Genomic DNA, 12,769 nt, shown 5'->3' on the forward strand with positions numbered 1-12,769 from the left:
GTATACCAAACTTGGGTTGACAGGAACACCGATGTCGTCTATCCCCCTGGTTACATAATGAACAGATTTGCCAACGCCGAGGGAAGAGTCACGACTCCTGCCAATTGTTGGCCGGGAGGAATTACTGTCTTTGGACGAATTGATAATTTCGGTTACTTCACTTCCTTAAATTGGCCTGATCATGAGTGGGAGACTGTCAGAATGCTATTGAATTGTGTTCGAATATATGAGGAAAATGCTGTAAATGGTTACTAGCTAGTATAGTCTAATGCATAACTTGCAAATTTTAGAGTTTTTTCATTTTGGTAGTGGGAAGATTTAGTAGATTCTATGTAGATGAAAATGCTTCTCTAGTGAAGTATAGGATAATAATGCACGTTATGTCATTCATAGTTGTATCATTGTATATGGATAATATCAGTTTTAGATTTTGATGGTGATATGGATTTTGGTAGATTCTATACAGATGAAAATGCTTCTTTACTGAAGTATAGGATAATGCACGTTGCGTCATTCATAGTTGTATGATTGTATATGGATGATATCAGTTTTAGATTTTGATGGTGATATGGATTTTTGATCATTCTGTTTTACAAGATTCATATGAAGATGGTTTAATTTGGTTGATTTGAATCTATTCCATAATAGTTGTGGTATTATTGATTCATATGTAGATGGTGATATGGATTCTTCTTTTTGTATGTTTTACGAGTCTCAACCCTTGCGGATGTATACAGCCATACAGGGAGTAATACTTTTCATGGATCATGGCAAGAGAACCAAAATTTTGTCTCACTAGTTATAATGTTTTTTTTTTTGACATCGAGAAAACGTATATTGATTAAAAAAAAGGAAATACAACCTATTGCTAATACAATCACACAGCAAACAAAGGAAAACCTAAAGGAGCTTTATGAGCTCTTACATGGTCTAAAAAACAAAAAGAAACAAAGCCGATACAAATTCGCCTATTAAGTAGAGCTCTTACATGTTCTAATGACTGATGGATGTGTTAGGAGAAGCAAATGTCGATCACGATCCGGACAGCGAACCAAAGACAAGATTTTCATCTCGCTGCATAAGCAATCCCAACGAACTTCTGACATGTGGGATTCTTGGCTCATGATCTGTGGAAGAGCCACATTCCTAGGTGACTCATCATGACTCTCTGTCGAGAGTAAGTCATGTTTCTCCGTGAAGGAGAAACGGGGTGTGCTGAAATTCACCAGATGATACCGGGGTGCCGCCTGCAGATTTGAATTTTTCAAGGCAAAGACCAGTAAGATCATTGCCAAGCGAAAATGAGAGCTAAACATGGTGAGCTCTCGAAGAAACCTCCGGTTTATGAAACCGGAAAACACAAAGTCCAACCATGAAAAACGAACATCACCTCGACCATACTCGCATTTCTCATCCATCTGACGTATCTGTTCCTTCAACAAACGTTTCAAAGAAACTACTGATTCTACTACTACAACCTTACACCACCATCCCTGATTCAACTGGCAAACATTTTGCAGAACCACCAAACTAATAATTAACCTACCTAGGGGGGAAGGGGAGAGGGAAGCCCAATAACCGGGAGTAAGGGAAGGGGATGCCCAAACAAAACTAACCAACAACAGGGGAGGGGGAATTCGACACTATTCATTAATTGATCATGTTTGACTCTGATTTATCGTCATTATATGAAGAAAACATAGTCAAGTTGGATCTTGTTAGATTCGTCTCGTTGCATACTATTAATTTACCATTTTTTTTATATTTCTTACTTGTGCACAACTAAAGATATTAACGATTAAAGAAGCGCATTGGGGTGCGTGAAAAAGCAAAGTTTCATTTAAAACAGAACGGATGAAGTATAAGATATAACTTGTTTTTGAATCCGTGCATAATGCACGAGAAGTTTTCTGTTCAATAAATATACTTATATCTAAATGTTATGAATGCATATTTTCTAAAAGCGATTATTATTCAAAATTTCAAATATTATAAATCAATGTGATGTAGGAACTTTCAAACAGTTCATTAAATACTGAGTATGAGTTCCTACATCATATTCACTCAAATTAACAGATGTTATCTAATAATCTGAAAGCAACAATAAATTTTCCAACCGGATATATATATTTAAGGTAAGAAGAAATTTTCTGATTGCCCTCGCACAAGACCTCCATTCAGAGGCCCATTACAAGCCAAACACACCCCAACCCCCCTCTTCCCCTTAAGTCCCAAGCATAGGAATTGAACCCTAAACTTTATTAAGGAAAATGAGAAAGCTCGCCACTTGAGCCAATCCTAATTTCTTTTCATAATGATTATTGTAGGTTTTTTTACGTATATCCATGTATTTTTCATATTCAAAGTTGTATACAATCTTTTTAAAAGTTTGTCAGCTGTACCCATAAATTTATAGCTTTTACCCTAACCCCTACATAAATAGCATGGACAACACAACAAGAGAATTCCCCAGACTTCAAGTCAGAAAGAATCTTTGTTGTGTCCCCCTACAAGCAGAAGCTAGAGCAGTACTCCAAGCAGCCAAAGATCTTCAGTGGAGATGCGCAAATAAACATTCAAATAAAAAACTGATTGTGCAGAGATAGTTAGTGCTCTCCGTAACCACCATCAATGCAACAAGGACATATACCATATGATCAAAGAAATCAAGAACATATATAGCTACTAGCAGTCTAGCCTACTACATTTCAATTCTTCGCGTGTATGAAAGTCAAAAGGGAAGTAGTTCAAAGAGCCCACAACCTGGCAAACAAAGCCAGGAAAGAACTCTAACCGTTCGTTTGGTAGTTGGTTATAAATGGTGGTAATGGGAGTGAATTTGTGTGTAAATTTCTGAAAAATATCATTGTCTATTTCCATGGTAATGCTAATTTATCCTAAAGTGTCCACTTTCCTTCTTGAATTTTCATTCCCATCCAATACCACATTGTAGGTGGTAATGAGTGGTAATGAAAATTGCTTCCCCTTGGAGACAAAAACACAAGTTTAGAGGTGAGATTGCTTGCCAATAGAGAAAAGATCCTCCCCATGGAGATTTTAAAGGGTTGGTTCCCTAATAAAATTACACTTAAAATGCATTCTCATTACCGCAATTTATTAACGACTACCAAATCGGCAGTAAAAACTCTACATTTCAATTCATGTCCATCTCTAAACTAAGGAGCTCTTTTTGAACTTTGAAGTGAAGATATACTTGCAAGTTTAAGGGCGTGCATGTAATCTTTAAACAGATGTTTATTGATTGGAATCTCATCCAGCCTCTTCTTCAAATCCTACAAGACGAATTTGGAGAAAATGAGATTCAAGTGATGTTTATTCTCATTTCTCACACTAGCTGCTGACAGAGGATCTGATGTGCAGATTAAGTGAGGACCATTTATTTGTAGTATCAAACATAAATCATCTATTTGTAGTTTTATCATGAAAACAATTCTAGGTAACTAGTTTCTTATATACTTCCTCCATTTCTTTAATTGTAACATTTCAGTTTACACACTTGTTGAGATAAAATTTTAATGATTAATATCTTTAGTTATATATTTGTAAAAATTATGCAAATAAAATATTTAGAAAATACACTTGGAGACGAATCAAATAAAATCCCATCTAACTATGTTTTTCTCACTTACGAACTATTATAAAAGGTCAAAGGGTGAACTGTGAACAACTGAATAGTGAAAAAGTCAAAACATTACAACTAAAAAAATGAAGTATATACATAGGTCGCCTAAATAAATGGACACATGCAGTCAATAAATTTAGCTTTTGTAGCCACTAAAGACATGGCATGACACACTCTTTTTCTACTTGACATGTACTCTTCAACTTCTTTTTTTTCTTTGTTATTTTTCCAGCATGTTAGCGAACCAAAGGTTGCATCCAACCCCTCTGTCAATATATTCACAACGTGAATCTACGTATGTCATGCATTCTAGGACTGAGGAACATCATACAAGTGGGCAATAGAATTATAGAAACAGAGTTAAATAGAGTGAATATATATGCTGCAAATGTCATTTGTATTTTGGATAACCCTCCCCCGGATTGTATTAATGTTTTACTTAATGACAAACCTGGAAATTTGAACTTATGTAGCTTGCTAACACATGAGGCTACTGGTACTCATGTTATGTCTGTAACCGTACTTTAATCTTATATATTGTCCTTCTTTACCAAAAAAAAAAAAAATATATATGCTGCAACAGTTCATGAATTTGGTGGAGAAACACTTACGGCTCATTTGGTAGTTGGCTATAAATGGTGGTAATGGGAATGAATTTGTGTGTAAATTTGTGAAAAATGTCATTATCCATTCCCATAGTAATGCTAATTTATCCCAAAATGTCTACTTTTCTTCTTGAATTTTCATTCTCATCCAATACCACCTTGTAGGTGGTAATAAGTGGTAATGAAAATTGCTTCCTCTTGGAGACAAAAACACAAGTTTAGGTGTGAGATTGCTTGCCTACGGAGAAAAAAATATCTCCCTATGGAGATTTTAAGGGTACTTCCCTAATGACATTACACTTATAATCCATTCCCATTACCGCAATTCATTAACGACTAGCAAACAGGCCGTTAAGGCATTGCGAAATGATGCACAAGTTGAGGAGATAGCTCGATGTATCCAGCTTTATCTCCCTATTTGATTAGAAAGGCATGTATAAGGGCCAAAAGTATCATATTGTAAATGGTTTTTCGAGAACGATTGAGCATAAATGTTGCAATCACATTAAGTAGAGCTCTGCCATTGTTAAACATCAAGTAATATGTGGTTTTTGCTTGTACAGTTAAAGTGTCAAACTCAAGTGACCTGAAATTTTGAAAAATTATGAAATGCTACCACTGTTGCATTTTAGAAGAAAAATAAATCCTCAAATAGGATGCTAAATTTCTCACCACGAGATCTTCTGCATTCTCGGAACAATTGTCAATGTCATGATGTATAATTTTGCGATACATACTCATTTATCAAGTGTTCCACTCGGGATAAATCGTCATAGAGCTATGAGAACAAGGTACTCAGTTCAGGTTGTTAGCAACCATGAGGTATGGTGTGCAATAATGTCTTTCTCATGCAGTAAGTATATGTAATTTGGCAATGCACATGGACCTCCCAAGCCTAAACTCTTACAGACAGCAGTTGATGGTCTAAAGACGCTTCTTTCAGCTTGATCCATAAAAGTTCGTGACGTGCTTCACTCACCAAATTAGCAGGAAGACGCTACATTTCAGAGTTCTGCACTTTAAACTTACACCTGCCGGTTCCGGCACAGACTGCACATTCCTCTACTTGTCCAGCCACATGGCTTAAGCAATAGTCAATTCTGTCCTTCACAACATCCTGCAACATCAAATATCGCAGCATAAAATCAGATACAATTTGCCTTACATGTTTTCCACTCTGAAAAATGATTTTAGCATGATCATCATCACAAGATGATAGGAGTCATATTAAAACTCCGAAAAGTGGGAAGAATTCAGGTTCCATCAAATTATATATTTGCTGCAGTTCTTATCCAGGAAGTGTCGAATGATATAAGTTCACCTAATCCCTCTAAAAAGAACGGCGGGGAACCCCTCAAGAGCTCACTATTGCAATAGGGGTGAGGTTGAATGGGTGTAATGTGCAAATGAAGCAAAATACAATAGACAAGTATAGCCACCCCACCATACATCTTTTTCTAAACTAAAAAGTTTCCAAAAGCAAACACAACCATAAAAATACAGGTTTGCAATGAAAGAAACAACTAAAACAGAGATTATGTCTTACAAAAAGAACACAAATATTACATAAAGGGACGAAGTTCATACCACAAGCAACTCATGCAGACCCAGCGGTGCAGTGACAAGATAGTTGATACCAGGGTGCTCTAATGCAGCAGCACCTGCAAGCACAGGGATATCCTGTAAACCAGCAATAGAAATCCATTTTAATTTTTGATGCTTGAAAGCTTCCATCAGAACCCAAGAGTGAAGAGCTATCCTTGCCTGGATTTACTATTCATTTGAAGAAATAGGATAAGTAATTCAAATGAAATGTCCTAGAGCAAATTGTAATGCCCTAGATCAATTTGGAATTTCAAAAGATAACAAGTATATCATTTTTGGTTGGACAAGTTTACACTTCGGTATCCTTTTGCGGGTAGGGGGGACTCCATAACCAAAATATACTGCCCTAGACACACTGGCATAGTTTTTTCTTACCTGATGCCAATGGCGTCCTGGAAAGAGGAAGAATGGGCTTATGATAACACGATTTGCCCCTTGCTGGACACATAAATCAAAAGCATCTTTTATAGATGGCTCTGCCAATTCCTGAACAATGAGAAAAGACGAAACATGGTTAGGAGTCAAGATGACAAGCTCAGTGTAAAACAGCAAAGTACCAGAATTAGAATATAGAAATGCATGTATAATTAACAAGCAAACTTAACTCTAAAGTTGGGTGTAGATATAAATGAATAGCGAATTTCATTGACAGTTCTAAGTGATGACTAAGTATCAGTCCGCTATATTCCTCAACACAAGAGAAAGCCAATGAGATGTTAGCTGCCAAGTCCACTCAGCAATTTCATCTCCATTTGCAAAAATAAATAGCATTACAATGTAATAATTAACAAGGTAATTACCATATGAGCAGGCTCAACAATGGGGTATCCAGTTCTGCTTTTAAACATTAGCACAAATTCATCTGCAGTATATGAGTAAGCACACTTATATAATGAACTAGAGAATAAAAATAGTTGCAACAATACCCCCCCCCCCTCCCTTTCAATGGATACATGTACAAAGAAAAAAAAACATAGAAGCAGTACTCAGTAAGATATTAGACTCTTTCCGGCGAGATCCGTGATCCACGATAATCACACCATCCTTCTGACCCACACCAAAGGCACCCTCATGCACGCTTTTCTGATCCATAGGAAAGCACAAGCTTGGTGACAGGCGCTTAAGTTGAATACTTTTTGGTGGGTTAAAATATCGAGGTGCAACTTCTGTACGACTTCCTTTTGCTGTTGGTAAAAAAGACACCGGGCTGACCACCACAGAAGAAATAAAACAAGGTGATAAGAAAGTGAAAATCATTTGGATAGGAAATGAAGAGTGGCTATGTTAAAGAGTCTCAAAACTTAATACCTTTGAAGGTGAACCCACTGGTTACAGGATAATAACTTTAATGACATTTAAGCTGCTGTTAATCCTGCTTATCATTTATTCATCAGCTGGGAAGAGAAAAAGAATGTATAACATCAAACTTAGATAACTCCCTAGAAGAGAGGCCAACCACTATTTAGCCAGTCAATAAAACAAAATTCTGGTACAAGCTCAACAGGATCAAATTAATTAGTTCAATACCAACCCTAAGTTCAATGGGAATGAGGCAACCAGCCCCGGTCCATACAATATTGAGGCCCTGTGCTGCTGTCGAAAAATAGGCCCTATAAAATCTATCTTACGGGTTCTAAATTGTTTCAAAAAAATTCCAAGGCACAAGCACATGGCATTGAAGCTACCATAAAAGACTTTGAGCGAGTGACGGATTATCATCAATCATCATAATTTTTTAGCCAACTTTCTTGACAGGTATAGCATATGAATTGTGTGTATAGCACATTAAAGCTAAATCATCTAAAGTTTTGAAGTTATATTCGGCAAAGAGAACTACTGAACTACTACACAAGTAGACATTAACAAAAAAGTGCAATGGTGAAAGGCATAATTTTAGTTCATTCATCATTGAACTGGCAGTACTACTTAATAAAAGAATAGCAAGACCTCTTCAATAATTGATGAAATCAAATAGAATTAGTTAGCAGTTTCAACTTGCAAGATACAATATGTATTAGACAAACATGAAGACCAACTTAAGAGCTATAAAGAATTCTAGTAAGCTTATCATATTAATTCCCTCTTGTCTTCCTCCTTCATATCCTATGTATGCCAACAATCATTAGCAGCAGTGGCGTGTGTCGCAATCCCATGAGCTGTTACAGAAAATCTTCTTCATATCCTGCCTTGATCAAATTTCCTTTTCGCTCAAAAGGTCGGCAATCCAGATTTTTGATCCTAGTGGTTGTCTGCCACAAAATTGTTACATCTAGATATTTTAATTGCTCTGGATTAGATCATGATATTTATGGCTCTAACCATGAAATTATTCGTTGTCTTAGTGGTTCAAATTATACCGTCATAAGTACTTGCATCTATAGCCACTAATTTCAGTAGCAGGTTTCTCAATAATTCCAGTTGCAGGTTTCTCAACGAGATAGAATCACTAAACCCAGATGAAGAAGAACCCACATTCTTCAAACACACAAAACCCATATAGAAATCACTAAGAATCTTCAACAATATTATCCAAATTAAGAAAAAAAAACCCATATTCACATAGAGAAAACCCACATAAGAACTCACTAAAAATTTCAGATCCAACTTCATTCCTTTTATAGAAAAATAACATTTAACAGTGAGATTGAACATAAAAAAGAGAACTTAACAGAATACCTTGAACATAGCTTGTGAGAGAGAAAAAGAGGTAAGGAGGGAGATAGAAAGTTCACAGGTATTAGGGGGAAAAAAGTAAGGAGATAGAGAATAGACTGTACAATAATTCAGTAAAGAGAGAGAGAAGAGTATCACTGCGATTTCAGTGAGGAGAGAGAAAAGTTTTTTTTTTTTTCAAAATTTGAGGCCCCATATAATGTGAGGTCCTGTGCTGAGTCCCATTTTGGACCGGCACAGGGCCGGGCCTGGTGTCACGTCCAATTTACTCAAAGACACCAGCAGCATCAATCAGAACATTCAAATATAGATAACCAAGTGGCAGTGATTAGAGCACAAAAATCACCACAAGTCAGAATGAGAAGAAGAATATGATAAAGCAAAATATAGCATATCATTAACTCCAATATTTTTTTTACTCAGCAGGTAAGAGATCAAAGATCAATTCAATCCACAGTCCACTATGCAGTTCATCAATCGCAAAAAACACCAAAAGGATACGCAAGTCAATGTAAACAAGAGATTGGACAGGACACAACGATAGTTCCACTCCACAGTCAAACCCCACCCACCCGGCCACCCCCCACCAACCCCCCTTCCCCCAAAAAAAAGAAAAGAAAAGAAAAGAAGGGACCCAAAATCATGATCCTAATAGAAAAGCCAGTGCTTTCCCTCCTAATAGCTCTAGAGTCTAGCTCAATTTGGCACACATCCGAACCTATTTCCGTCAATCATATCCAACACAAAACCTACCCTCCATAGTCCATACAAAACATCAATAATATCAAAAAAATTCAGATCTTACCCAAAAACGGGGACGTAAAGGAACGCTGATTGGTAGGTTTCCCTATTTTTACAACAATTGCAGCATTTTGAGCAACAGAACTCAAGAAGGTTGTCCATTCAACGCCCACCTTCGCTGAGAAACTTAGGTTTAAAAAACTAATACAATCCCTAAATCAAAAGCTTAATCTATAACAATCAAGGGCGCAATTACAATTTGCAAGTAAATTTCTTCTCTTTGGTGATCCATTTACCAAAGTAAATTCATCATTTAAATTAACACACAACATTCTTTAGGTCTCCTCTAATTTACTGTACCTATTCCCACACTTGAAAACAGGGGCGGATCCAAGATTCGAAATGAGGGGTAGCGTAAATTTTACGATACTATCGAGTCAAAAAAAATCATAACTACTCCTTCCGTCCCAAATTAGTTGCTACATTTGCTTTTTCACAGTTTACAAGATGCAACTTCAAACACCAATATCTTGAGTTACATATATGAAAAAATTATAAAAATTATATATTTGAAAAATACAAATTGGGACGAATCAAACAAGATCCAATATGACTATGTTTTTTCTTATGTATATGGAGTAAAAGATAGTCAAAGTTATGACGTGAATAGTGCCTACGGTTAAAATGTAGCAACTAATTTAGGACGGAGGGAGTACTAAATTCAAGATGTTACAAAATTCAAATACAAACATGAAGTAAGTAATAAAAGAAAATTACAATTGTTCATGTCGAGTTCTCAAATTTTGGAACCAATTTATAATCGCATCAACTTTGACATCACAAAACAAATCTTTCTCAAAACCATATGCAGTTAGTGGAATCTAATCAATTTATTATCATTTAACTTGATTTTCACTAGCTAGGTGTTCCTTTTGAAAAATCTAAAGAAATCACTCTCTTGTTTTGTCTTCATGATTCTGAAATATAATAAAAACTAACAATTCACTAAAAACTCATTCACCAACAACAATTCACTACTAAACTCAATAACATATCCTTTCCAAATTTAAAATAAAGCATTAATTCACTAATAATTTTTCCTTTCACTAACAATTCCCACAATTTCCTACTGTTGTACTAGTCTTGGTTTTGTAAGTTGTAAGATGGCAATAGCACTGATAATCCATTATTAACTCAATTCCACAATTCATTAACATTCTACCAACTAAAATTTCACCAACAATTTCCACAATTGATTCCACAATTCATTAACATTCTACCAACTAAAAAATTTCACCAACAATTTCCACAATTTCACTAATCATGGCAGTAACGATTCCACAATTTCACTAATCATGGAACCACTGTGGATTGAAGAAAGGTTTAGCAACAATTCAATCACTAACGATTTCCATAATTACAATAAACTACAATTTACTATTAATTCATTCACCAACAATTTCACACATCTAACAATCTAAATTCCTACTAACCATTACTGAAAAAGTTACCTCAAATCCAGTCAGTCAGACAGAAACAGCGAAGAAGGCCGAAGAATGGCTTCGTGAGTTCCGAGTTCGTGTTATATCAAAAAAGTTATCAAATTTTTGAAGATTAACACCATTAAAAGCTAAACCTTTCAGTATCAAATAGTGGGTAATTCGTATTATATTCCCACAGTAAACATGTCTTCAACTTTGCACTATAACAATAAAAATTTCACAATTGGGTTTCTTCAAATCTTCACTAATGAAAAAAATTTGACATGAACTTGAAATTAAGGAGATGGGATGATTTTTGCAATTAAGACGACCCACAAAAAAAAAAAAAAGACAAATAGATAGAAATGTACTCACAGAAGATAAATTTTTGAGAAATATGATGCTATGCAAGATTGTAGAGAAGCAAGGATATCTTTCTTCACAAATTCTTGAAGGATAGCACTACTTTGGTTAGTGTGTTTGTCTTACCTGAACCGGTGGCTCAGTTTTTCTAAGTAATGGAAAAGAGGATCGAAACATATCACTGAAAGACTCTAGTGAGACAAAACTGTTCGAATCCTCCACGTTCTAACTAGACCTAGTTATTGGACGGGATAATTCAATGATTAAAGGATTAGAGTTAATTTTATTGGATTTTTACTAGACAGTGTTTTAATAGTCAGGGTTATTATAGGGATAATAAAATAACTCGATAATTTTGAAAAATAAAATAGATATAAATAATTACCTGTCGAGTTCGTATTCAATTGTACTCACTTCACGGTTTTGTCTCTTTCTGTTAACTATTTTTCTTGCTCTTTTCTTGACCCGCTCATTATGGGTCTGCTATCGACCCACAACACGCATTGACCCGGATACTATAACCCTTTTACGACCCGATTCGTTTTTGACCCGCACTAACCCGAACCGCTCAATAACCAGGTCTGGCTCCAGCTAGCTTTGTGTTTAACTTATTATTGTCTTTTATGTTTTCATTTTAGTGAATCTGTTATTAATTTTTAGGTTTTTGTATGGGGAAGTGTGAGTTTTAGGGTGTGTTTTCTTCAACGATAAGTTTTAAGTCCAATAAGTTTAGATCAGGTATGATCAGGTCTAACACAACACTGAAAATAAGTTCCAATAAGGGTTAATGAGATCTAATAAGTTCAGTTCAGAATTTTTTCAGGTGAAGAAGTTATACTTTTAATATACATCTCAACTAGATATTTAAAAGGCGTTTCTTTCATGAAATTCTATCATATGAATATCTCAACTAGATATATAAAAGACGTCCCTATTCATGAAATTTTGTCACATGAATCCTCCACCCTGGCAATGAAATGATGAGATATGGTGTCACTATCTATTTTTGCAATCACTTTGACATTTTTATTCACCTTTCAAAATACTTATGGGATGATAATGATGCCTACAATCTCAAGCAATGGCCACTTTTGAGCATCTCAAATGACTAACAGACTAAGCAATGTGAAGGCTAACACGAACCAGAATCAATAACATACAGATTGATACATGGTGTACGCCTAAACGGTACAGTACAAAATTATTGGACTTCATTTACGTATCCATTCCACATTGCAAAAAGTATGTATTCCAAGTAACACTGGTTAGTATAGTAGGCCAAATACCCCGTTGCTGGTGGCTATGAACCATGCCGTGCTGCTTCTAGGGTCGGAACTGAGACACACGTTCGCTTTCATTTTGCTGATTTCTCTTTAAGCAAGAAACTTAGACGAAACAAGATGCTAGTCTATTGTGCAGCAATGAATCAAACAAGTGTATCATCATGTATATATAGTATGTAGAACTTGAGCATCGTCTCTAATGTTCCCGCCTTTCCAGGTACACCTTACTCCAGGTGTACCCAAGGTTATTTTGACTGCACATTTAGGGTATTTTTTGCTCATTTGGAGCCATCCATATGAGCAAGTTTCTAGGTGAAGCTCTGAATATCTACGAATCTGTACAGACCGCATGGCATGTGGCACACAACACAAGCA

General features: G+C 35.8%; 1 protein-coding gene across 9 annotated transcripts; it reads right to left on the reverse strand.

The window, feature by feature from the left end:
• Positions 1 to 4,729: 4,729 nt before the first annotated feature.
• On the reverse strand, positions 4,730 to 11,303 carry LOC104887804 (hypothetical protein). 9 transcript variants are annotated; one of them, XM_010672557.3, is made up of 7 exons: positions 11,124 to 11,303; positions 7,162 to 7,225; positions 6,840 to 7,060; positions 6,654 to 6,715; positions 6,229 to 6,339; positions 5,836 to 5,928; positions 4,730 to 5,365 (listed from the first exon to the last, which is right to left on the reverse strand). In XM_010672557.3, the coding sequence occupies exons 2-7, from the start codon at positions 7,206 to 7,208 to the stop codon at positions 5,246 to 5,248; spliced, it is 654 nt and encodes a 217-aa protein (XP_010670859.2). In that variant the 5' UTR covers positions 7,209 to 7,225; positions 11,124 to 11,303; the 3' UTR covers positions 4,730 to 5,245. The 9 variants fall into 9 exon arrangements, with proteins under 9 accessions (XP_010670859.2, XP_010670852.2, XP_048494021.1 ...); XM_010672550.3 differs by having other exon boundaries at positions 7,162 to 7,247; positions 11,124 to 11,302; XM_048638064.1 differs by having other exon boundaries at positions 7,162 to 8,102; positions 11,124 to 11,302.
• Between the last annotated feature and the right edge of the window lie 1,466 nt (positions 11,304 to 12,769).

This window comes from Beta vulgaris, chromosome 2, assembly GCF_026745355.1.
Source record: "Beta vulgaris subsp. vulgaris cultivar EL10 chromosome 2, EL10.2, whole genome shotgun sequence".
Taxonomy (NCBI): Eukaryota; Viridiplantae; Streptophyta; class Magnoliopsida; order Caryophyllales; family Amaranthaceae; genus Beta; species Beta vulgaris.